Here is a 27,873-nt window from a genome sequence, read left to right as displayed (position 1 = left end):
CACTTTGTTATAAAGCAGAAACTAACACACCATTGTAAAGCAATTATATTCCAATAAAGATGTTAAAAAAAAAGTCTACAAATAATAAATGCTGGAGAGGGTGTGGAGAAAATGGAACCCTCTTGCACTGTTGGTGGGAATGTAAATTGGTGCAGCCGCTACAGAGAATAGTCTGATGTTCCTTAAAACACTAAAAATAGAGTTACCATATGATCCAGCAATCCCACTGCTGGGCATATATCTGGAAAAGATGAAAACTCTAATTAGAAAAGATACATGCACGCTATGTTCACAGCAGCAGTGTTCACAATAACCAAGACATGGAAGCCACCTAAATGTCCATTGACAGATGAATAGATAAATATGGGGTATATATATATATATATATATATAATGGAATATTACTCAGCCATAAAACGAATGAAATATTGCCATTTGCAGCAACATGGATGGACCCAGAGATTATTATATTAAGTGAAATAAGTCACACAGGAAGACCAGTATCATATGATATCATTTACATGTGGAAACTAAAAAAATAATACAAATGAACTTATTTACAAAACAGAAACAGACTCACAGCATAGAAAACGTATGGTTACTAAAGGAGAAAGTGGGGGTGGGGGGGAGAGGGATAAATTAGGAGTATGGGATTAAAGATGCACACTATTACATATAAAATAAACAACAAGAAGTTACTGTATAGCACAGGGAACTATACTCAATATCTTGTAATAAACCATAATGGAAAAGAATCTGAAGCTGTACACCTGAAACTAACACAATACTGTAAATCAAGTATAGTTAAATTTTTTGAAAACTGAAAAGTTTAATGTGAGGTCAACTGGTAAGGAGACAGGAGGCAAGCCTCCCAAATCTGTCTCCCTGATCCAGGGTTCGTGGAGAACTTTTAAGGGTTAGGGGAATTTCAAACTTGGAAGCTGACTGGCTATTCTCAAATCAGTCCATATAAGCTACTCATGCTGCTGGAACATAGATTTTCCTTATTGAAGGCCTTTGCACATCTTAACGCTCCCATGGCAACACTTTTATTCTTTCAGTCCATAGACTAAATTGCGTAGAATTCATGGTTCTGGGGTCATCCTGTAGACATGGGTTCCTGTCATGCACATGTGCAGTGCTGTCTCTAATATAATTCAAGGTTTGATTATTCAAAACCCTATTTATGGAGGCAAATCCAGTTAAAGCTGGTGAATGTTTTACGTGCTACTTCAACTCTTTTTTTTTTTTTTGGTACATTCCTAAATCAAGGGAAATAGGGCAAGGACCATTGTAGCTTCTTCCTTCTGATTAGGTGCGCGGATTTTTTAGTAAGATAAATGACATTGCTTTTCATTTAATTGTAAATATTTGTGATTCCCACCTTGAACCCTTAAGTCTCAGACAATCATCTTGCCAGTGGGGGAGGGCTTTTTAAATAAAGGAGATAGACAATAAGTACAAAATTTGGTGAATGAAAAGATTAACCCTAATATACTTAGAACTATGACTCCTAATTTTAACTGTCCTTCCAAAACAGACCTTATTACTTTGGGAATCTATGAAAACATTTTATTGTAAACATTTTTAGTGATTCAATTGGCAATAATACTTAGTCTTAAGGAAGGGTCTCCTATATAACATTCCATAAGGGCTCAAATGGAGCTTGCTTCTAGGGGCTACTCTTAATCTAAGCAGGGCAACTAGTAAGACATCCCTAGTTTAGTTGGTTTCTTGACATATTTTGGTGATTGTCTTTACGGTATAATTTATCTTTTCAGTCTTTCCCACAGCCCAAGGTCTCCACGAAGCATATAACTTCCATTGTATTCCGATGGCCTCAGACACCAAGTTACCTTGGCTATGAAAGCTCCTCGGTTGTCACTTTGAACTGAAAGAGGCAACCCAAAATGATGGATGGTTTCTTTTAGTACGGACTCTGTTACCTCAGAAGCTTCTCTGTTCAGCATGGAAAGGCTTCGACCCATCCTTTGAAGTTGTCCACAATTACCAGCAAATATCTGTAATTTCCCACAGCTCTTAGCGTAACAGTAAATTCTATTTACTAATCATCCTCTTGTTTTGTCCCTAAGGTTTGCACCCCTTTTATTATTGGGGGTGACCCGGTTTTAGGATTGTTTCTGGAACAGACCAGACAGTTTTGTGTTACCTTTTGGATGGTCCTTTGCATTTGTGAACCAACTATAAATATTTGTAGCCAGTGGCAGGTTGCATCCCTCCCATTAATGGGTTCCTTGATGTAGGTAATTATTTTTTCCACTAAATGCTTGGGTGTAAGCACTAGTCTCTTCATTATAAATCCAGCCTTCTTTGATCGTTTGGTACTGATCACCATCAAAGTCTCAAGAGTCAGCACGAAATTCCAATTTGTCTGCTCTCCCTAGATCTATTTCAGAATACTGGGGCTTAAAGAGGTATTGATCCACACTCAGAATTGAGTGTAGGGCCTTGGGAATCTGGGGTTTTGGTTCTGGCTGTCTGTTTTATGGCTGATCAGCTAAATTACTTCTTTTAGCTATATGTATCAGTCTTTTGGTGTCCCGGGCAATGTACCATGGCTATTTCTTCTGGCACATAACAGAATCTAGTAAGGTCAGTATCACCTCTGTGTGTTTACTTTCTTTCCTTCCAGATGTCAGTAGACCTCTCTTTCCATATGGCCCCATGTGCATACACGACAGAGAAGGTGTACGTAGAATCAGTGTAAACAGTTGCCTTTTTCTTAGCTCCAAGATGCAGGGATCTTATAAGGGCTATAAGAGTACATCTTCTGGGCAGATGTACTTCTGCTTCCAGACTTCCTGATGAGTTGCTATTGCATACCTAGCCTTTCAAAGTCTGTGGTCCATGAAGCTGCTCCCATCCATAAACGTGTCCTTAACTGTATTTTCTAAAGGCTGATCAGTCAGGTCAGATGTATGAGAAAATACATCTTCAATTATTTGTATGGTATGGAACACCTTATGGCAGGCTGCAGCCCAGCTTAATGGCTCAATGTCATTTCCTTTAAGAGCCTCATACAGATGTCTGGCCATGAGTCCAAAGTTAGGAATCGAAATATGACAAAACCCAGCCATTCCTAAGAATCCTCTCAATCGCCTTCTGGTGGTGTGTACCGTAACCCAAGCTAATACTTGCCTTTGATCCAGCAATATGTTTCTTCGTCCTTTTGTTAACTCAAGCCCTAGATATTTTACAATTGGTTGAGAAATTTACACTTCTCCCTTGGAGATTTTATATCTCTGGTCTGCCAGAAAGCTTAATGTGAGGATTGTATTTTTTTCTACAGCTTCCTTAGTTTTACGAGCAATTAGTGTATCATAGTAAGACTCCCTCATTAATTGGAAATCCTTTAAGTCCTTGGCTAAGGGTTCCCCGAAGATGGTGGGGACACTCTGAAATCCTTGTGGAAGTACCATCCAACAATATTGTTGTTTTATATTAGTGTCTCAGTAGTGCCATTTAAAGGCAAACAATTCCTGGGACTCAGGACTTAGGGGTATGTAGTAAATAGCATCTTAAGTCCAGAACTGTAAACCAGCAAAAGTCTCTAAATAAAGTTGTAAGCAAAGTGTAAGTATACACCACTGCATGTATATCCTCTACAATTTGGTTAATGGCTCTCAAATCCTGTACAGAACAATAATCTCTGGTCCCCAGTATTTGTACCAGCAGGACTGCAGTGTTATATGGGGACTGGCAAGGTCTGATTAATTGGCACTTGAGAAAGGTGGTTATCAGCGGCTTTATACCTTCCTTCACATGTCTCTTTAAAGGGTATTGCTTTAAATTGGGAGCCTTGGTGCATGGATGGAGTTCTACTATTGGGTTAGCTGTCTTGGCTCTTCCTGGCCTACATCAGTGCAAATATCCACTCTTACCTTTTGTAGAATTCCTTCAGGGACTTCTGGTTGAGGCTTGCCTCCCAACTGTAAAAGCGCAGCTAGGAGGGAATAGGCTTGATCTGGGAATATTTTAATGTCTACTTCTTCTGATAAAATTCATTTAATTTTGTTAGTAGATCTTGCCCCAAGAAGAGAATAGGACATTCCAGCACATACAGAAAGCTGTACTTTAAATATGTTTTTTTCTCACTTATATAGATCAGGGATAGAAAATGGGGAGTTCACACATATAAATCCCCTGGGGGGGACTTTGGTCATCTAGACCTTCGGGAACCTGTCTCAGCAGATACTGCCCTGCCTGAAGCAGAGTACCCCCTGGGCTGAACTGAGTACCCTGGCAGGTACGGGGAGAGGAGATCAATCCCTTTTGACTAGCTGGTAAGCAAGGGGCTAGGGCTAGACCTGTGGCTCTAGGAGCATTGTTGGCGGAAGCCTCCGCAGGGCTCGCAGAGATTCCCCCTTCATACAGCAGGAGAACCGCAGGAAGCACCAAAGAAGGAGCCAAATATTGTGGAGATCATTAGGCTCTGATTCAGGCAAGACAGGCTTTTTGTGAGGGCCTTCCCCTGCAGCTGCTGAACAGGGTACAAAATAACCTAGAAAATCCAAGTCGAGGTCAAACGTTGTGAGCCCACTCCTTGTTCCTGACTACTCTTGATCTGAGGAAAGCTGATAATCACAGTGCAAGGCAGAGCTGATGGGAGGACAGCCAAGAGTTCTCCATCTGGGAGTCTATCCTCTGAAGAAAAACAAGTCCTTAGTGAAGTCAGCACTCTGCAGTTGGCTGACCGGATTTCCTCCAGTGAGCGCTCACAATAGTTTACTTCTCAGCCAACAAGAACACGGAAGAGCCTGGAACAGGTGCCTTTAGCAAATGCCTGCCACCTCTTCCCAGGCTTCATGGATTGGGCCCAATGTCAACAGCAGTCTCATCAGAAACTCAGGGCTGTGTGATGCAGCAATGTTGGCTGCACCTGGAAAATCCTTGAGTTCATGAGAAAAGAACCACGGTTTGTCAATTGTTGGCTCAGAACACACTTTCCTTTATAGGAAGCACCTGGGCACACTAGAAGCTTGCCCCCTTCAACTACTCTCCACCTTAGTGCTGGTTCTGAGGGGTTAGCCTGCCCCTCTGAGAATGGGGAGAGAGATGGGGAGAGACAACATGCAAGCAAGTAACTCCTAAGTCAAAGGCTTAGTTAGTATCCCAGGTTTAAAACCCAAGAACTGAAAACAGTCTATGGATTGCTAATCTCCAGAAAATATCTTTCCCTCAACTCCCCCCCCAAAAAAGCATAGGGAAATCATGCAACCTCAAGAGGCGTGAGAAAGCAAGAGTCTTAGGATTTAGGAACCAATTCCATCTCCTAGTTTGGTTTCTGGAAAGGAGCAAGCAAATGCAGTAGCAACTATCCACGACTTGGCTGTAAGAATTCCCTGGAGAAGCCACTGCAGAAGATGGACAGTCTCAATGATGACCAGTTTGGATGTGAGGGTTCACTTAGGGAACACTGAGCAGCTTTCCATTAGAGATGATTGTCAAGCACTGTAGCCTGAAAGTCACACTTCTACCCAGCTAACCAAGGAATCTGTCCAAGGCTGTAGCCAATCTGGTCAGAGGTTCCTAAGAATTCCCCCCACCCCATGTGCTGAAGGCAGGCTTGCCTATTACAGAGAAGCCTATGAAAGTGCAGGCTCTGTGTTGCTCATCACCTTGAAAAATTTACTGGATGAGGAGAGGGTAGAAGAGGTGACTGTACCACCTTGAAGAAATGCAAGTCAGGAGACTCTTTTAGACGCATCTGAGCTGAATTTGAGGAGGAATCCAAGAATATGCAGGGTGAAATACTGAAGCCCTCACTTCCTTTCTGAGAATGTACAGGTATAATCTTCCTGGTAGATGACTAAAACATTTTATCTCCCCAACAGAGATCACAGACAAGTTAATCTAGATGTCTGGGCAACTTCCATGTACAACTATTCATCCCAAGGCCTCCATATGGCCCATGGCCTCTAGCACCACCACCAATTTCTTCCTCCTGGTAAATTTATGTTACACACACACACACTTAAGAGCAGTACAATGCTAACTCCCCGTTAGTTTGGCTCATACAAAAGAAGATTAAAATTCTCAGTGAGAAAAAACCAAAAATGTATAAAATTCCTTTAACCCAGGCATGGGGTATGTTCTTCTGGGGTGGAGAATTCTCCTGCTTTACACTCCTTCCTTTCTCCTTTCTCCTCTCACCCCAACGAGGTAATCAGGGTTGGTTCTATTAAGAATGCACACCTGTATCAATACCGCCAGGAAATTACATTAGGCCCAGGTGAAACACCCTGACACTTCTTCAGGCAACATTTCTATTCAGGGAGCAATGTAATTAATCTCCTGAGTCAGAGGACCCTCATTGATATCAGGTTTAATAAAGTTTTGCTACAATCATCCAAGAACAAACCCCTATGAACTAATCCTAACAAATAAAACAGTTAGACATAGAAAAACATGGACAAAGAAATCCAAGATGCTAGGACTTCAACCCAGGGTTCAAGACTCTAACCCAATCTTTTGAGAACCCCACTGGCTGTAACCTTTTATCTTGTCTCCCTACGGTGGGACTCCACCCCCAGTCCTAGCCTTGGAACTCTAACCCTAGTCTCAGAACCCTAACCTGACAAAAATCTCCCCAGGGTAAGACTCTAACCCACCATCCTGATGAGGTTATTAGACAATTCAGGCACAGGAGCATTTTAACGACGTAACTCACCCAAAAGGCGTCTGGTCCAGGAGCCGTTTCTTTTCTAAAAAATGAAAGTAGTGCTGAGGAGCCTGAAGAGCCATGGCTGGGAAGCAGGAACCCTACAACTGACCCTCTAGACAAATGTGGTCTAGATGGACGCTCAAGGATGGTGGCAAGAGCGCGTACATGCTCTACCAGGAACTACAGTGCCTCAGGCAGGGGGTCACAAGACCTAGAAAACTCTGTGTTACCCAAATTGTTACCTAGCAAGGGCTCCCTACTGGACACACATAGAAGCCAACACTATGGCACTGGCTTTTGGAAAAGAAGAGCTTTACTGCGAGGTTAACCTGCAAGGCTCTCCAATTTGTCTCCCTGATCCCGAGTCTGGGGCAATTTGTAAAGGGTTAGGGGAATTTCAAAGTTGGAAGCTCATTGGCTAGTCTTGAATCAGTCCATATAAGCTACTCATGCTGCTGGAAGCCAGATTTTCCTTATTGAATGGCTTCTCAATTAAGGGGCTCAGGTGGCAACATTTCTATTCCTTGAGTTCTACAGACAGAGATTCTTGGTTCCAGGGTCATCCTGGAGATATGGGTTCCCAGTTTGCACACAAGCAGTGTTGTTCCTGTAAAATGCCTCAAGGTTTGAATAATCAACAACCTATTTAAGGAGACAAAACCAGTTTAAACTGGTGCTGTTTCAATTTGATTGATCAAAAATCTAAGGAGGCAAAAGCAGTTGAATCTAGTCAATGTTTTACTTGCTGTTTCAGAACAAACAAACAACTGAAAACCCAGAATTGGCTGTCTGCCCCCTGTGGAATTATTTATGATTCAAAGCTACTGTATTGTACTAAGAAATCCTTGTTGCTTATCTATTTTATGTAGTTTGTATCTGTTAATCCCATACTCCCAATTTGTCCCTCCCTCCGTCTCCCCTTCAGTAACCATGTTTTCTATGTCTGTGAATAACAGATTCATTTGTATTATTTTAGAATCCAAACATAAGTGATATCAAATAGTATTTGTCATTCTCTGACTTACTTCACTCAGTATAATATTCTCGAGGTCCATGCATGTTGGGACAAATGGCAATATTTCAATCTTTTTTATGGCTAATATTCCATTATATATGTATGTATGTATGTATGTGTGTGTGTGTGTGTGTGTGTGTGTATAAAATATATATCAAGCCAGTCATCTGTTTATGGGTGCTTGGGTTGTTTCCACATCTTGGCTATTGCAAACAGTACTGTGGTGAACATTAGGGTGCATGTATCTTTTCAAATTAGAGTTTTCATTTTTTTCTGGATATACACCCAGGAGTGAAATTGCTGGATCATACTGTAACTCTATTTCTAATTTTTGAAGGACCCTCCATACTGTTTTCCATAGTGGCTTCACCAATTTACATTCCCACAAACCATGTAGGAGGGTTACCTTTTCTCCACACCCTCTCCAGTATTTGTTATTTGTAGACTTTTTAATGATGGTCACTCTGACTAGTGTGAGGTGGTACCTCATTGTAGTTTTGATTTGCATTTCTCTAATAATTAGCAATGTTGAGCATCTTTTCATGTGCCTCTTGGTCATCTGGATATCTTCTTTAGAAAAATGTCTGTTTACGTCTTTTTCACATTTTTCTATTGGGTTGTCTGTTTTTTCTATATTGAGTGTATGAGCTATTTGTATATTTTTGGATATTAACCCCTTGTCAGTTGCATTGTTTGCAAATATCTTCTCCCATTCTGTAATTTCAAACTATATTGCCAAGCTACAGTAACCAAAACAGTATGGTACTGGCATAAAAACAGACACAGAATAGAGAGTCCAGAAATAAACCCATACATGTATGGACAATTAACTTATGACAAACCAGCCAAGAATATACAATGAGGAAAGGACTGTCTGTTCAATAAATGGTGTTTGGAAAACCAGGCAGCTACATGCAAAAGAAGCAATATGGACCACAATCCTACACCACACACACAAATGAACTCAAGCCCCCACCCCTACCCAGTTCTGACGGCCGCCAACTGCTGCTTGACATGGACTGCCTCCTACTGGTGGGTAGCCTGCGGCCACCTCAGACAAGAACTGTCAGATGGGGGGTGCGAGTAGGCCACAGGCTCTCAGAGCTGGGTGCAGCAGGGCGGTGTGCGGCACCCCCAGGCAGGCGGCAGGGACCCCATGGCTACGTCAGACCAGCCACACAGCACTCCAGCGTTGAGGGCACCAGGGGCACTTCTGGCAGCTGTGCTGCAAGTGAGGACGCAGTGCATGGGGGGCAGCACACAAGGGCGCGGTGCTCCAGGAGGTTTCCGTCCAGCCTCAGGGGGCCACAGGCACTGCCAGCACAGCCTAGCCTCAGTTTTCCCAACTGCACCCTGACCTCCAGGATCCCTACTGGCTTGCCCCAAGGTGCATGCACCTTGCTCATAGAATCCTACAGGGTGTGGTCCTCCACCCGCCAATTTGGGGGCATCTGCCAATGTCTGGAGGTGTTTGGGGTAACCTAGCTGGAGGGTGGGAGTTACTGGCATCCAGGGCAAAGCAGCCAGGGATGCTGCTGAACCTCCCACAATGCACAGGACCACCCCGCGCCACTGCAATGCTCCAGACCCAAGTATCTGTGGTGCGGAGGTGGTTGAGGAGCCCTGCTAAGCGGTCTGGCTGGTAGGAGTGACTCCCAGCATGTACATCACCTGGGAGCTGCTTTGCAGTGCAGAGCTCAGGTCCCCACCCCACAGCTGCCAAATCAGAATCTGCATTTTCACCCAAGTGCTGGAAAGTTTGAGATGCACACAGTGCTGTGGATTTGAGCAGTTAACAATCCTTATGTGTGTCCTAAACATTCCCATAGTCTATGGGGGTAGGCAAGAACTTCACCAACCAAGACGAATTCAAGTAGAATTCAAAGAAAACACACAATTTATAACTCAAGAGCAAACTGCCCTGAGCGCTACCTAAAGCTTAGGTATGTGGTTCACGACACTATGAAATGTTATCGTGTTATGAAACGTGCTCTATCCTCCTAGTCTCCAGAAGGCTTCACAGGACTGTAACAACGTCTGCATACTATTTTTTGGTTGCGCTGGGCATTAGTTGCAGCAGGCAGGCTCCCTAGTCATGGCTCTCCAGCTCCTTAGCTGAAGCATGCAAACTCCTAGTTGCAGCATGCATGTGGGATCTAGTTCTCTGAACAGGTATCAAACCGCTGTCCCCTGCATTGGAAGGCGGATTCTTAACCACTGGACCACCAGGGAAGTCTCAATGTCTGCATACTTATGTAGCCTACTGACCTGGTGGAGGTTTACATATGTTAGTGCTTCATCTCATAAAATCCTGCAAGGTGGGAGAAAATATTTGCATTAACTAATTAAAAACAAAAACGTTGCCCTCAGAGAGGTAAAGTTACTTGCCCAAGGTCACACAGCTAATAAGGAACAAAGCTGAGAAATGATTCCCGATCGATCTGATTCTATATATATGTGATGTTGTGCTCATCTTACAGGGTGAGTGTGACCTGCCCCTGATGATCATATGGCTTAGTGGTTCAGTAGTAATGAGACTGATTTTTTTAAAGGACCACAAGAATCAGTCTTTTCTTTTTATGGACCCAGAGATATAAACGAATAAATTCCTAAGGGGGAAAATAAATTCCCTTAGAGGTCACTAACTGGATAGAGCAGTGTATGCAGCTACTAAATCTGAAATTACTCAATTTCAAAAAGCTTCCGGGATTCATAAGTATAGTTTGCAGACATGAGTTTTCCTGCTCAGGTGGTCAAATTAAATTGTCAAATAAATTCCTTACTCTCTAAAAAAAAAAAAAAAAAAAAGAACTCAAAACGCATTAAAGCCTTGAATGTTAGACCTGAAACCATAAAATCCCCTAGGAAAAAACATGGGCAGTAAGCTCTTTGATATCAGTCTTGGTGATGGCTTTTTGGAATTCCAAAAGCCAAGGAAATGAAAGCAAAAACAAACAAGTGGGACTACAACAAACTAAAAACCTTTTGCACAGCATAGGAAACCATCAACACAATGAAAAGTCAACCTACCCAGTGGGAGAAAATATTTGCAAATCCTATATATGATGAGGGGTTAATATCCAAAATATATAAAGAACTCATTCAACTCAACAGCAAACAAAACAAAAAGCCCCAAACAATCTGATTTTAAAATGGGTAGAAGATCTGAATAGACATTTTCACAAAGAACACATACACATGGTCAACAGACCCATGAAAAGATGCTCAGCATCACAAAGCATCAGGGAAATACAAATAAACACAATGAGATACCACCTCACACCTGCTAAAATGACTATTATCAAAAAGTCAAGAAGTAACAAATGTTGGTGAGAAAGTGGAGAAAAGGGTTCCCTTGTGCACCTTTGGTGGAAATGTAAACTGGTACAGCCACTATTGAAAACAGTATGGAGTTTCCTCAAAAATTTAAAAATAGGGACTTCTCTGGTGATCCAGTGGCTAAGACTCCACGCTCCCAATGCAGGGGGCCCGGGTTTGATCCCTGGTCAGGGAACTAGATTCTCGCATGCCGCAACTAAGAGCCTGCATGCTGCAACTAAAGATTCCCACGTGCTGCAACTAAAGATCCCACATGCTGCAACTAAGACCCAGCGCAGCCAAATAAATAAATAAATAATTTTAAAAATTAAAAATAGAACTACCATATGATTCAAAAATTCTACTTCGGGGGATTTGAAGAAAAGGAACACACTAACTGGAAAAGATACATGCACCTCTATGTTCATTATTTGCAACAGCCAAGATATGGAAAAAACCTAAGTGCCCATCCATGGATGAACAGATAAAGAAATATATACCTGTGTGTGAGTGTATATATATATGTGTGTGTGTGTGTGTGTGTGTATATATATATATATATATATATATATATACACACACACATATATATGTTATTCACCCTTAAAAAGGAATGAAATCTTGCATTATGCTAAGTGAAATAAGCCAGAGAAGACAAATACTGCATGATTTTACTTATATATGTGGAATCTTAAAAACAAAAATAAGGACCTCCCTGGTGGCGCAGTGGTTAAGAATCCACCTGCCAATGAAGGGGACACGGGTTCGAGCCCTGGTCCGGGAAGATCCCACATGCCGCAGAGCAACTAAGCCCGTGCGCCACAACTACTGAGCCTGCGCTCTAGAGCCCGCGTGCCACAACTACTGCAGCCCATGCGCCTAGGGCCCGTGCTCCATAACAAGAGAAGCCACCACAATGAGAAACCCACACACCGCAATGAAGAGTAGCCTCCGCTCACCACAACTAGAGAAAGCCCGCGTGCAGCAACGAAGACCCAATGCAGCCAAAAATAAATAAATTAAATATTTTTTTTAAAAAATTGAAAAAAAACTCCAACACCCGACATTCATAAATATAGAGAACAGATTGGTGGTTGCAGAGGAAGGAGCTTGAGGATTGGTGGAATGGGTTAAGGTAAAAAGACACAAACTTCCAGTTACAAAGTAAATAAGTCATGGGGATGTAATGTACAGAATGGCAACACTATAGTAATAATACTGTATTGCAAATTTGAAAGCTGCTAAGAAAATAGATCTTAAAAGTTCTCATTACAGAATAAAATGTATAACTATGTACGGAGACAGATGTTAAAGAGACTTATTGTGGTGATCATTTCCCAATATCTATAAATACCGAAACTTCATGTTGAATATCTGAAACTAACATAATATTATGTCAGTTGTAACTCAATAAAAAATAAGGTAACTACTGTATCCTAGGAAAAAAATAATGCCAGAACTAGTTATGACTTTCTGAAAACGGTAAAATTTTTTTTACAGATTTCAATTCCCTCCTCCTCTACCCCCATGTATTAATGTTTGCACCATATCTACATTCTCAGAACATAAAGCCATTATGTACTACAATCTCATTTCACCCCTCATTTGATCTTAATTCTACAATAACTATATATTTACTGCACACAGTATTTCTTACTGCAATGCCTCTTTAGTTATTTTGGTTTCTGAAGCTGATTTTTTAGTACATTCCCCAAGGAGGGCTTCTGGAACACTCTACTGAAACACTATAATAAAGACAGCATCAGTATTACTGATTTTTCCTTTTGCTCAGTATGGCTCAGCACAGAACTGTTAATGAGTCTATATTTAAAAAATTGATGTTTTGCTCATCGAGGACTTGTTGGCATTAAAATTTGCTTTTTGAAAAATTATTGCTTTAAACCTCATTTATCTTGATTTCTGACTTTTTTTGGTGGCCCCTGAAATTTTGTGCCTGAGGCCAGTGCCTTTCTTGCCTCACCTGGCTCTAGCCCTGAGTTGGAGCTTCTCTGTCCTTTGTCTTTACTGTTCCCATCCTGTTTAATGCTCATTTCACTCCCAACAGTTGCTGTTCTCTATGGGCTCCAGTCCCATGGAGCTCTGGGGGCTCAGTGTGAGAATTCATAGGCATTCATGCCTTACTTGAGACCTCTGCCTCACTCACTGTGGAGTGAACCAAGTCCCTCCCAGTCTCAGCTGCAAGTCCTGGCCAGGCGCCTGCACCGCACAAGCTCAAGGCCCTCCTGTGGGTCCTCAGTTGGCCCCTACACCGCGCATGCGTGGGGCTCTGCCGGGAAAGGGGCTGGTGCCCGCTCGTCTGCTCCTTATAAAGAGCGTGCCCAGGGCCCTCAGGCGTCCAGTTACACTGTTGCTTCCTTCGACTTTCCCCACACTCATGGTGATGTTGGGCAGGTCTCGTGGCTGTTGTGCTCCCACTTGTATTGTGCACTGACAAATACCTTGTCACCTAATCTAGTAAAAATTCTCCATAGGTTTTGGTTTCAATATCGTATCGTTCTGTGTTTATATAGGGATTCTGGAAGACACAAGACCATGCTTCCACCACCACTGCGATCTTCCCAGAACTCCTTAATTTATTTTTAAAGGATACTTAAAAAAAAAAAAAAAAAAAACAGCGGAGAGCCAGAATTATTTTCTCACGTACAGACAGCATTAACAAAAAAAAAACTACATAAAAAACAAAACCAGACTCTATCATCTGCTCAAGGCATATGTATGTTCTCATTGTTAACAAGGCAGATTGCAACTGCTGGAGACATGACAGCCCCCGGTCCAGGAGAGATGTAGACCAGACAGTCCAAACACCCATGTGCTACAAACACCCAGACCTGTGATGGCCTAGCCCAGCTCAAAAGAAAGAACGGGAAAGGCCCAGGGAGTGAAGAGAGAAGGGAAAACCAGGTGCAACTTTGGGACCAATGTTTCAGCTGTCAGGGTGAAGTTCCCGCTACTGGTCCACAGAACCAGGTGAGGGACTGAGTTTCACTGCCTTTTGGTGGGAGAGGAGGCAGGGATCAGGGATGGACACAGCTAGGTCTGCTGGTGGATGGTGCCCCTAACAGAAGGGTGACTAGAAACATTCTACTCACTGAGGAAGCTTTACTCTCTGGGCTCTGGGTGAGCAAGAAAGACACTACCCTAAGAGGGGGAAACTGTAGGCCTGTGCTGCATACTGAATAAGTATGTCTCCCCCAAATTCATATGCTGAAATCCTAACCCCTAAGGTGATGTTATTGGGGGGAGGGGGGGCCTTTGGGAGGTGACTAGGTCATTAGGTCATCCCACGAATTCAATGAACACCTTATAAAAAAATGCCTGAGAGAGTCCCCTTCCTTCTGAGGACACAAAGGATGAAACATCACAGAAACAGTTCGTGTATTTTTCATTCTAAACTATCACTCAAGAATAAAAGCAAAATAAGAACATTTCCAGATTAAACAGACTGAGAGAGTTTGCCTCTCTCAGGCTCTCACTGAGAGTGAGGAAGGATGTATTTAAGGAAGTGAGTGAATCCCAGAAGGAAGGAATGGAGTGTGAGAGACAGAGACAGGAGATGGGGGAAAACAGGTCTCAGTCAGACAGTCATCGACTGTGTGAAACAACAGTCATGGATTAGTAATAACAATAATCATGACTAATTAGAGGCATAAACTTCTGTGGTTCAGTGCTGTGTCCTGGCCATCACCTGCCACCCTACCAGGGTTCGGGAAGCCTGAGCTGAGGTTGGGAGCGTATACATATCTATTTATATAATAATTATTTATATCGACCTATATAATAATAATTATACACCATGAACAAGTGGGAATTTTCCTGGAATGCAAGAATGCTTCAACCCAGGAAAATATTATACATTGGTATAATGCACCACATGCATGGAATACAGGGGGAAAAAAACCCATGATCATCTCAATTAATGCAGAAAAAGTAACTGAAAAAATTCAATACCCTTTCATGATAAAAAAAACACTCAACAAACTAGGTTTGAAGGAAATTACCATGACAATTCAAGCCATATATGTAAAGCCCATATCAATATCACACTCAACGGTGAAAGACTGAAAACTTTTCCTTTGAGATCAGGAAGCATGTAAGAATACTGGGTTTGGGATGGGGAGGGTGGGAGGGAGGGAGATGCAAGAGGGAAGAGAAATGGGAACATATTGTATATGTATAACTGATTCACTTTGTTATAAAGCAGAAGCTAACACACCATTGTAAGGCAATTATACTTCAATAAAGATGTTTAAAAAAAAAAAAAAAAAAGAATACTGGGTTTTACCACTTCTATGCAACACAGCACTGGTAGTTTAAGCCAAAGCTGTTAGGAAAGACAGATAAATTTCAAAATTAATGAATAAATCACTGACATCCAGTGATTTGAAAGGAAGATGTAAAATTATCTCTGTTCACACATGACATGATCTCATGTGTACAAATCCTAAGGATGTCACAAAAATAATGTCCAAACTAATAAATAAATTCAGCACAGTATCAGGATACAAAGTCAACATTAAAAATCATGTGCATTTCTGTACACTAACATGATCACTCTGAAAAGGAAATTAAGAAAACAATTCTATTTACAACTGCATCAGAAAGAATAAACTACTTAGTAATTAACTTAACCAAGGTGGTGAAGCCTTGTACAAGGAAAATTGCCAAACTTTGCGAAGAGAATAAATGACACATATCCCATTTTCACGGACTGGAAGACTTACCCCTGCTAAGACCTCAATACTACCCACTGAAATTTACAACTCCAATGCAACCCCTAGCAAAACCCCATCCTAAATGGAAAACCCCATCCTAAACTTCACTTTACACTGAATAGACCCCCAAATAGCCAACAATTTTGAGGAAGAAAAGCAATGTGGGAGGATGCACACTTCCTGATTTCAAATCTTACTGCAAAATTAGAAGAATCATAACAATGTGGTACTGGCATAAAGACAGAATTAAAGATCAACGGAATAGAATTCAGAGCCCAGAAACAAACCCTCACATATATGGTCAAATGACTTTTGACAAGAGTAGCAAAATCATTCAAGCAGGAAAGACAGTCTTGTCCACAAAGGGTGCTGGAAGAACAGGATATGAACGTGCAGAGGAAAGAAGCTGGACACTGCAAACACTGTTTATAAAAGTTAACTCACAAATCAATCAGAGACATAAGGGTAAGAACTAAAATTATGAAACTCTTAGAAGCAAAAATGGGAAAAAATTTCACTACGTTGGACACACAGACATACATACATCCATAGAGACAAAGACAGAGATTTCAGTTTCCTTGCTTGAGTTTTAAGAAACCTCCTTTTTTTTCCCTTTCAGTTTTAAGTTCTACTAATTGAGCCAAGGCTGTAGTCTCATGTGATGTAAGCTGTGTTTACATTTCAGGACATAATAAGAGTTATAACTTCAAGCTTTCTCTTAGGAATACTTTATCTCTCAGGCTCAGAATTTTGAAATGATATTTTCTCAAGCCGGCTTTCTCTACAGTTTTACAATGTCAAAAGAGCTCCATCCTGGCCATTTAAGAGTTAAGATAAGTGCTTGCAAGCATTGCCTTTGTTCCAATTCTACATGAAGTCAGCCTGAGTTTCAATGGGTAGCTGTCTGTCAAGGGAGCTGTTTGGCTTTCGAGGCATGGTTTCTCATTATTAATTTGGTACCTAATTCAGATATGATCTGAACAACCTTCTGAGGGCAGAGTGATGGATCAAATTTGTGCTGCTTCTGAGTCTAGCTCCCTAAGGAGTTACCCTTGAGTCTGTTCCACTCTTTTTACTTGTCTCAGTTTCCCCATATGGCAGAAAAACTGCTGTGGATGCTCAGAGCACAAGGTGATCAGTCTTATTGTGCCCTCAGGTGAGCAGAATTTACTTAATGGTTAGAGTGAAATCCCCTGTAGGACCACTAATTGTCAAGAGGCTTGATTGTCAGATACTTCCACTACGTTCTCAGCTGCTTGCGTGAGAACACCCTGTGGCCAGAAGGAGCAAACCCCTCTTTTCTCCAGAGCTGAGCAGGCTCAGTCTCTCATTTCACTAGCAAGCAGTGTGTTCAGACATATATACATAATCTTTCCAATTTAAGCCAAATTTCATTTCGCTCCAACCCAGTTCACTCTACATTTACCCCAGCTGCTTGCCTAGTAATTTCCCCCTGAATCCCTGCCTAGGGAATGAACCAGTACCCTCTTAGCACTCCAAGTCCCAAGAAAAATAGCTCGAGTAAAACTCAGAACAGCACTTAAAGCAATGCTGTCCAGCTACCAGGAGAACTCACCAAAGAACTTAGGAACACTGAGAAGCAGGTGGAGCTCAAAGGGCCCGTGCTGCTACCAAGCACCAGTTTGGGGCAGACTCGAGGTATGCTCTGATGGGTGGCTCTAGACTATACAAAGAATAATGCTTTTATCTCTGAATAAGAGCACAGAATTCCACAAAATACACAATCTGCAATCCATGACAATAATCATTTCTCCTTTAGTCATCCTCCTAGTAACCAAAGTAAAGATCCGTGACTGAGGAGACAATTTTTGCTTCCCCAATGCCAGAATGAGCTCGCTAACACACCCTCTCTCTCCATCTTCCTTTCCCCTTCAACCCTGACAGTTTCTTTGTCCATCTTTTTGTCTGTCTCTGATTCTCTCCGTCCACCTGCCTTTGTCCATCTCTGTTTTTCTCCCTCTCAGTCTCTGTCTCAGTCTCGCTTCTCTTTCTCTCACTTGCTCTCTTTTGCTCTTTTTGCCTCATCTTTGCTATGGTCGATGCCTAATTAATGTTTCTCTGCCCCTCTTATGTCCCCACAGGCAATACTGTTTCATAAAACACAATCATTGGCAAGTGCCCTTGTCAAAAATTCACTAAACCATGATAGCAATCATTAAAAACCCACGCTGCCTGGGAAATACTCAGTAAGAGCTGCCTCTCAGTGGATACAGGCCACAGTCACTTCTACGTCAGGAGACTCTTATGTACCTGATCCCCATCTTCGAAATGCATATTCCTTTGTCTTCAAAATGAAATGATGTGCTTGCTTCCTCATTAACAGAGACCTAACTGCAGTGTTTTTAAAAGTCATTCCTGAGTGTTTTGTGTGGAAAATTTGCTAACTCAAGAAAAAATTTCAATAGAGAAAAACAACCTACTCCTGTCCTACCAAACACTGTACCTTGCACCAATCACTAGTTTTGACTACATTCTATTATGATTTGAAGCCTAATAACTACGCTGTTTGGTACCAACAAATAATACATAAAAACCCACAGAACAAAAAACATATTCTCAAACAAAATATGCATTTGCTGGAGACAATCCGAGATTTACCTGCAATTAGACATTCAAAACTGCAATAGTTTGGGACTTCCCCTGTGGTCAAGTGGTAAAGAATCCACCTTCCAATGCAGGGGACGAGCGATTGATCCCTGGTAGAGGAACTAAGATCCCACATGCCGTGGGGCAACTAAGCCCACGCGCCACAACTACTGAGCTCTTGCGCCTCAACTAGAGAGCCCACGTGCTGCAAACTACAGAGCCCATGCGCCCTGGACCCTGTGTGCCACAACTAGAGAGAGTAAACACGCACGCCACAACTAGAGAGAAGCTCGCGTACCGCAATGAAGAGCCCGCACATCTCAACGAAGATCCTGCAGGCCGCAACTAAGACCCAACACAGCCAAAAAAATAAATTAGACAATAAATTAAATAAATAAATACAAAACTGCAATAGTGCATAGAACAGTGTCATGAAATAAACACTTATCCTGATTCCTAAGTCTTCCCTTTCTCATGCAAAATTTAGCACAAAAAAACCCCAAACAAAAAACAACCTAGCACCTAAGTAACTAGAATGTGCAAATACTCGAGCATCTATGATAATTGCTCAGAAACGAATCTTTAAATGATCATTTAACTAAGAGGAACACTGCCTCGCGAAAAGATGGCCTGTTGCTGGAACAGAGTTAACACAAACAAGAAAAACATAAACCGTTCAAAGAGCCCTCCATAAGCAAAAACATAAAAAGCCCAGAATTTCCTTATTTCTAACTTTGGTTAGATGTTAGTATATCACACGTTACCCTCCAGAGAGCGCTCTTCGAGTCAGTTACGAGTCATTTCAGTTAATCAAGGGTGAAAACGCTGAAAGCGAACCTTCAGCCTTTTGGAGCTGACCCTCCTGAGGGCTTCAGGAAAGGGCACAGAGGCCCCCGTCTGAACACCGCTCCTGGCGGCCGGGGGTGCAGAATCCCCGAGCTGTGCGCGCGCCCATCACCCGCGCGCACCCCGAGAGAAGAGGCCCCTGCACCCCTCCGGACCCACCGTGCCCGAAACGCCCGCCCCGCGGCCCCGTCTTCGGGCTCCTCTGCGGCGCCTCCCCGTCCAGGCCCCGCGAGCCCGCGGCGACGGGGCCGAGTCCGGCGTCCGCAGACCCAGAGGCCGGCCCCCCGGGCGCGTGGGGACAGCCCCGCCGCGAGGAGGCCCGAGGGGCGCCGACGAGGGAGGGCTGCGAGCGCGCGGGGCGCCCACCGCTCAACGGCCGCCTTCGTGGCCCCGGCCCGCCGTCCTCACCCTGCGGCCGGTGGCGGCGGCCCCGGAGCCGAGGAGCGAGGGAGGCTCGCGCTCCTCGGGGCTGGAGGGGTCGGGCCCCTGGCTGTCGGGCAGGCGGGGGGCGACGGCCGGGGGGCGCGCGGTGAGGGGCTGCGGGTAGAGCTGCACTTACTCGTCTCTGCGTTGCTCCCCCGCCGGGAGCGTCACAGTGTGAGGACCGACTCGGTCTCCAACTTCCCTTTCCTCAGGACGCGGGTCTGCAAGAGCCCGAGCATCCCAGCGGCACAGCCCTCTCACCTGCCTCCGCTCACGCCTGCGCACTCGCTCCTCGGCAGGGAGGGGGCGGGGCGGGGCGGGGCGGGGCGGGGCGGGGCGGGGCGCCTCCTGGCCTCAGGACCCCTGGTGTGCATACCCGTGTCTATTTTTAATTTCCTGAAAGTGTTTTACTTGAAATCAATTTAAAAAAAAATAAATGGCACGTTTTCTTGTCCAAATCATAATTTACCGACTACAGAGTCTGCCTTTGTAAGATTTCTTTAGGGGATCTTAACAGGTTCTCGGTCAAATGACCTGAGTCAAATAATGGGTATCAAAAAAAATTTAAATCATATTTTCCTTCCATCAGTTTTCAGTCACTAATAAGTTTTACCATGTGGGGTTTTATTGGGTGTGGATTATATTTACTAATAATCACCATCTTTGGGTCCCTAGAGTCAAAATGTGGGTTTCCAACAGGTCTACTTCAATAATCACAGAGATCCTTTTTCTGTTTGAGAGATACTGAATTTTGATCCACCTTTTTGAACATGCTGCTTCCCCCAAAGACTCCACCCTCCACGTATGTCCGCCTCATTAAATAATAGAACAGGATTTCCTCTGAGCTTCTTCCAATGTACAGGCAGACAAAAGCTACAAAATGGTTCCCAATCGCCTGCCTAGGAATTAAAAGAATCTTTTCCACTCAAATATCTTGGTTAGAAACCACATCTCTAATTTCTCTGGGCGTGAATAAACACCAAGGAGAGTCTGTGGTGGGGAAATGAACAATTCATCTGAAAACTACTGCATTTCCTCTCCTTCATCCTGGTGTTTAGTGTAGGAAAACACCACTGGTCAACACCAACTGGTTTTCATTAAGTTTTCCTTAAGAGGAGAAACTCAGTTTTATTGGGGACAGCAATTCACCAGCTGTGGCCCCAGAATGTTATCCAGCTCCAGTTCTAGATCTCGAGACCACAGCAGACCTAGTTCTTCTAGCAGCTCAGGTGCTGCTCCCAGATTAGCAACAACCACCAGCACGAGCAGTGCCTTCAGGGCCAGATGAGGAGTTGCCCCACTGCCAGCAGCAAAACTGGAGCCTTTAAATGCTCTAAAGCCTAACCTCTCTTGTACCTCAGAGTGGCCAAACTTCAAATCAGATGTGAACGGAAGGATTATGTGGAACTTACAGGATTGCTTAGAGCAGAGACAGCTGTATGGGCTCCTTTGCCCTTCATCTTTGTCCCCTCTGGCCTCAGAAATGAAGACATGGTTGCCGGTCAAGGCTGGTGCTCCAGCAGCCATTTTGGGCCAATAGACAGCCTTGAGGTTGGATACCAGCTAATGATGATGGGGAGAAAGACAGATGAGGCTGACTACAGTGCTGTGCAGTTGAAGGTCAGCAAGGACTATCCAAGTCCATAGTCCTTTTTCATGAGAAAGGAAAAAAATCTCCCTCTTGTCTGTGCATGTTTTGTTCTTGGTTTTCTGCTATATTATGGCTATCTACTATTAAGGGAAGTATTAGTTTTGCATTGAAACACTGTGAACTTTGACATGACAATCCCCATCTCTGGGAAACTTCCTCATATGTACCATGGTGGGAGCAGGGGTGAAGATGGCCCGTATATTCTGAAGATCCCATTCTTTTGCCTGGTCCACATCCATGTCATCTTCTATTACTTACAGTGCCTCAGCTGCTCTTGGGAAACTGTCCCTTGTCCCTCAGTGCACAAGGTTAAGTGAGGCTGAAACCCTTTCCTGGCTGCAAGACAGAGAGGACCACAGAGCCACTGGGGTGCCTCCAAACTGTGAGGGAGGCCCGAGGTTGCTCATGTCACCCAGACATACCCTACCCAGGGATGTGAAAGCCTGGATGGCCTGTGTGCAGACTTTGGAAGCTCTTTGTTTAACCCATCATTGTACAATTGGAAAACTGAGGCCCAGAGAGGCTAAGGGAAAACACAGGGCACTGAACAGGGGCAGAGTCTTGAGATGAAGGGAGAGTTTGGACCTCCTAGACTAGTGCTGCCCCCCTCCCACAGGGTTTACTTTGGAAATTAGAGCTCCTAGGACTCCAGAACATCCCCACCCATGTGGAGTAGATTCCTCTGCGTGTCCACACAAGTATACACTGACACTCACACTAACATCAGAGGAAGGGACCATAGGGCCTGGGGTCAGGGAAGGGGTGGACCTTGGGGTGGTGACAAATGGAAAAGAAGAAAGATAATGACAACATTTAGTATCTCACACTATCTGTGGGCCAGGAATTGAACATAATTGAGCTGGAGGCCTCTGCCAGTGTCTCCCAGGGGTTTGAGGCTATGGACTCACCTGAGTCAGGATCTGCTTCATTCAGTGGTAGGCCACAAGAGTCTCTTCAGAGGCTTCTTCCCTAGAGTGAGGGACCAGGGGGAGAGAGAGGGAAGAGAGGGAGAGAGAAAACTGCAACATAGATGAAGAAGTGGAAATTGTACACCTAAATTCTAGGAGATTATCAAATGGTCCAACCACTGTATATAACACTTCAGCAGGTCCTCAAAAAGACAAACATGTATTTCAGTCAAAGCACAAATTCCACTCCTAGATCAATATCAAAAAGAAGTGAACACAGACATTCAAATGCCTGTACAGAAGTATTCAGAGCACCACTACTCACAAGAGCCCAAAGGTGAAAAAAATCCTAATGTCCATCAACAGATGAAAGGAAAGCCAAATGTGGTGTGTTCATGGAATGGAATATTATTCAGTGACAAAAAGGATGCAAATGTTCTGAAATGACGTTAGAGGGGGTTATGTAACATTGTGAACGTTCTTAATGCCACTCACATATACAATTTAAAATAATGAAAGAAATTTTATTTTAAGTGAAATTTATATCATAGAATAAACAAGTTAGTATATGTAATTTAAAAACATACATTAAAAATGGAATTATGGGAGAGGAGAAGAAAGGCTCCAGTTTTGCTGCTGGCAGTGGGGCAACTCCTCATCTGGCCCTGAAGGCACTGCTCGTGCTGGTGGTTGTTGCTAATCTGGGAGCAGCACCTGAGCTGCTAGAAGAACTAGGTCTGCTGTGGTCTCCAGATCTAGAACTGGAGCTGGATAACACTCTGGGGCCACAGCTGGTTCCAAAGCACGATGGCGCTCCAAAACCAGGGGTAGGCCCCTGGTTGAGGTTGGCTTAAGTTCTGGAACTGAGGCTGTTGAGGACACTGGCTGAGGTTGTAGAGGAAGTGCTACGACAGGTTTCCGTGATGATTCAGCCTTTGACTATGGAAGGAGAACTGTTTCTTGTACCTTCTCTGGATCTCCATTTGGAGCCTCTGTAGGTGCTTTTCATCACTTTGAGCTTAAATGAAAGCTACTGCATGAGCATGCTCTGTCTCTGGAATTGGAGCTAGCATATTTGCATGATCTAGCCCTTGAACCTGAATAGGAGCTGTGGCTTGAGCTTGCTCTGGCTCTGGAGCTGTAGTGGGCAGTAGAGGTGTAGCTGGCTCTAGGTCTTGAGGTATTTCAAGAGCTTGTTCTGGAGCTGGTGCTATAGCTCCAAGAAGAGAAAACATCATCAATAGGACTGCTTTTCCACAGGTCTCCCAAAGACAGGAAACTTCTCACTGCCAAGCAATGAAGTCTCAGTCCAAGATGCCACCCCCAGGAAGTCTTCCCAGACTGCAGTCCAGGGGAACAGTGATCTGAGTCTCCTCATTGCTCCTGGCCCAGTCCCAGCCTCTGGAGGCTCTGTTCTCTGTGTGGCTCCGCCCCTTCCCCTCCCCACTCACCCCTATCACCCACCCTGAGTCCCCCTCACCATCACCCTCTGCCGCAGGGGGCTCTAGGTGCTCCAGCTGTGCCAGGAGAAGGTGGGTTCGCTGCTCCAGGTCTGAGCCAGGCATGCTGAGCTCTATGTAACCCAGGAGCATCTTCAGGCAGGGAAATTCTGGGGGCTGGTAGAAATGCTCAGTGTAATGGTGCAGCCAGGTGCCTAGGATGGAGGACATCCTAGGGGGGAGTCAGGTGGACAGCAGAGTCAGAGGCCTGGCCTTCCTTCCCCACTGTGCTCCCCACTGACACTCATCTCCCACAGCACAGGGCGGGGTCAGCTGTCCCCTGAGTGTCACTGGGTCCCCCGCGCACCAGCTGAGCACCCACTGGTGAGGATCCACCAGACAGTGACCACGATGCTCTCCACACCTTGTGTTCTGGGTCCCAGAATGGGGGGCGGAGGCAGGGCTGGCATGGAGAGGGGACGGGTGTGGACTCTCTTGGGGGCTGACTCTGACCTCCCGGATGCTCCTCACACCGCAGCCCCGTCCGCAGCTCTCTTGGACTCCTTTCCTCTTTTCCAGGAGGAGCCCTCGGACCTCTGCCCTCAGCACGAACCATCAAATGAGTGGGATCCAGGGTTCTGCCAGCCCTGCCCATCTACAGACCCCACATCTCCATGCAATTCTTTGGAGAAGGGAGTCCCTCCCTCTTGAATCAAAGCCCACTCACATTTTCAGCTGGTGCAGGTATAATAGAGCGCTGCAGGGCGCAGCCCTTAGCACTGGGCCATTGCTGTGCGCCCTTACACCGCACCCCCTTAACAGGCAACGGTTACCAGGAGACCATTAATGCAGAGGGTTAGAGCTGCATTAGAGGTCCTGCTCAGCCATTGGTCAGCACCACAGAGGGCCCCATTCAGCCATTGGTGGACGCTACAGTGGGCCCCGCCCCCAAGTGAGCAACTGTCAATGAGCGACACTTAGGGGGGCATTGAGCCAATGGTCGGGGGAGTGGTGGTCGTCAGGTGGAGAGCGAGGAAAGAGGCAGATCCCAGCCTTCTCCCTGGGGCGGGTGAGCTGGGGGCCCAGGGAACAGGCTGGGGGTGTGTCCTGCAGGGCTCCAGAGCCCTCGCCACGACCGCCCACTGGCCGGGCCCAGGCCCTGAGGCGGCGGTGAACCAACCTCTCCCCCATCCCTGCCTCTGCGACCTAATGGCAGCGGCAGGCTGCACGGGACACAGTCTGGGGGACCTGGCCCGCACCGTTTGGGCGGCCTGAGGAGCCTGAGGGCCAGCTGGGTGCTGGGTGCCTGGCTCCGCCAGCGATGACGGCTGGGCAGGGTCTGGGGACCCGGCCCTGAGGGAGACACCATCTGAGATCTGCCTCTTCAGCCGGGCCTGGGCACTGGCGGGAGGACGCAGACTGGGTGCAGGACGAACGCTCTGGGGCAGGGTAACCCCCCCGCCCCCCGCGCAGGGAACCCCTTCTCTCAGCCAGGCCTGGACCTCGAAGGGTGAAAACTGCGCCTTGGGACCTTTCCCTTTCTTGTAGAACAGAGAGTAACATTTGTTTCATGGAGATTTACAGGGACATCCCTACCCGACTTATTTTATTTTTATATAACAGGTAAATCCTCTAGGCAACTGGCTTCAATCTACTTCTCCCACCTTCAAGAAAGAAGAAAAAAAAAAAAAAAAAAGCAGGAAAATCACCAGCCGAATTGAAGTTGCTTCTCTCTGAAGTTACAATTCAATTTGTTGATTCACCACAGGGTTTGCTAAAAAGAGGGCTCAATCTCTGTCTTTAGATTTACAGTCTAATGCTAGCTCAGTCATTTTACCTCTGTTCATAAACTGCTGATTATCTTCAACAAATCACAAAGATATCGGCATTTTATATTTACTGTTTGGTGCTTGAGCTGGAGTAGCAGGCAGCACCTTAATTATATTAATCCAGGCTGAGCTATGCTGACCTGGACCGCTACTTGGAGATGCCCAAATCTGTAAGGTAGTCGTAACAGTCCCTGCACTTGTAATAATTTTCTTTATAGTTGTACCCATTATGATTGCAGGGTTTGAAAACTGACTTGTCCCACAAATAACTGGGGCACCTGATAGGGCATTTCCCTGAATAAATCATAAACTTTTGACTACTTCCCCCATCATTCTTACTCCTGCGCGTATCACCAGTAGTTGAAGCTGGTTCTGGTACCAGCGGAACCGTATATTCAGCTCTAGCCGGCAATCTGGCCCACGCAGGAGCCTCTGTCGACCTAACGATTTTCTCCTTACATTTAGCAGGTGTCTCTTCAATTGTTGGTGCTATTATTTTTATTACTATAGCCTTTAATATAAAACCAGCAGTCATATCCCAATACCAAAACACCATTATTTGTTTAATCTGTCCCAACTATAGCCATATTACTATAATTATCACTCTCAGTCCAAGCAGCCAGAATCGCCATACTGTTAAGAGACAGAAATCTAAACACTACTTTCTTTGACCCTGCAGGAGGAGACACAGTCCTATAACAACACCTATTTTGATTCTTTAGTCACCCCGAAGTCTGTATTCATAGCCTACCAGGGTTTGTTATAATCTCACATAACATTACATACTATTTAGGACAAAAAGTGCCTTTCAGCTATTTGGGAATAGTATGAGTCATGTCCACTGGTTTTTTAGGATTTATCTTGTGGACCCATCATATGTTTACCAGAAGAACAGCTGTCGACTCATGAGCATACTCTGCATCAGCTCCCATAATTATTTCTATCCCTACAGGAATAAAAGTATTTAGATGATTAGCAACTCTTCACGGAGGTAATATTATATGACCTTCCACTATATTATGAGCTTTAGGCTTTATTTTTCTTTTTTACAGTAGGTGGTTTCCTCCACAATACATACTATGTAGTAGCACACTTCAATTACATAATGTCCATGGGAGCAGTCTTCACTGTTATAGGAGGCTTCCTACACTGATTTCCACTATTCTCAGGTTATACACTTAACATGAGCAAAAATTCACTTCACAAGTATATTTGTAGTAGTAAATATGACTTCCTGCAGCACTTTCGTGGCCTCTCAGGGATGTCACTACGTTAGTCTGAGTATCCTGAGGCACACACAACATGAAATATTTTGTCTTTAGGCTCATTCATCTCAGTAAGAGCAGTAATGTTAATAATCTTCATATTTTGAAAAGCATTTGCTTCCAAACAAGAAGTCTCAGCAGTGGAAACTGCTACTCCTAACCCAGAATGGTTACACGGATGCCCTCCACCATATCCTATGTTTGAAGATCCTACCTACGGAAATGTAAAATAAGGAAGGAAGGACTCAAGTCCTTTTCAACCAGTTTCAAGCCAACACCATAACCATTATGTCTTTCTCAATAAACGAGATAAAAGTAAAAAGTGATGTAACTTTGTCAAAGTTAAATCACAGGCTAAAATCCTGTGTATCACTAAGGCATATCCATTTCATCTAGGCTCTCAAGATGCAACATCACCGATTATGGAAGAACATTTACTTTTTCATAATCATACATTCATAACCATTTTTATAATAAGTTCTCTAGTCCTCTATATTACTTCACTACTATTGACAACTAAACTGACTCATATACATAAAATAGATGCACAGGTAGAGAAAATGTGAACAATTTACTAGCCATTATTATAATCTTAATTGCCCTATCATCAGTGTAAATCCTTTACATGATACATGAAATCAATAACTCCTCCCGAACCATAAAAACTATGGGTCAGCACTGACACTGAAGCTACGAATACACAGATTATGAATATTTAAATGTTGGCTCCTCTATAATCCCCACATCAGATCTAAAACCAGGAGAATTATGACTAATAGAAGTCAACAACCGAGTAGTATAGAGATACATCATTGAATATTAGTTTCATCTGAAATTGTTGTACACTCCTGAGCTTTTCCTTCTTTAGGCCTAAGAAGAGCTGCTATCCCAGGACGCCTAAATTAAAGAATCCTTATACCAACAGACCAGGCCTATGCTGTGGGCAATGACCAGTAGAGGTCGTTTTCCTGAGTTCAGAGACAGGACAGAGGGATATGGCTGAGACATGGGGTGAATCTGGAGCCCATGGGGGATGCACTCTCCAAGCTCCAGGATAGGAATGGGGTCTCTGGGGTCCCAGGCCACCCACCACGCCCTCCCGAGGGGGATCTTGGCAACATTCCCTGTCAGTGATGAGGCAGCCCTACCACTTG

General features: G+C 44.3%; 1 protein-coding gene across 6 annotated transcripts in view; it reads right to left on the bottom strand.

Annotated features, from left to right (window-relative positions):
- Positions 1 to 27,873, bottom strand: part of LOC309643141 (uncharacterized protein) — a 101,310-nt gene that overhangs the window by 26,413 nt on the left and 47,024 nt on the right. For 3 of the 6 annotated variants that reach the window (XR_014253566.1, XR_014253567.1, XM_082425647.1), the window contains exon 1: positions 19,764 to 19,905. The exons of 1 other annotated variant lie outside the window; for it this stretch is intronic. Coding sequence is in view for 1 of the 5 variants with exons in the window: in XM_082425646.1 (XP_082281772.1) it covers positions 207 to 237 (31 nt within the window). In the remaining 4 variants the exon portion in view is untranslated. Of the gene's footprint in view, positions 1 to 206; positions 5,509 to 6,691; positions 8,876 to 19,763; positions 19,906 to 27,873 lie in introns of those variants that run through there. 2 more of the 6 variants (XM_082425649.1, XM_082425646.1) reach the window with 2 other exon arrangements.

Source organism: Balaenoptera physalus (assembly GCF_965194825.1).
Source record: "Balaenoptera physalus genome assembly, chromosome: 14".
Taxonomy (NCBI): Eukaryota; Metazoa; Chordata; class Mammalia; order Artiodactyla; family Balaenopteridae; genus Balaenoptera; species Balaenoptera physalus.
This window is presented reverse-complemented; position numbering and strand designations above follow the sequence as displayed.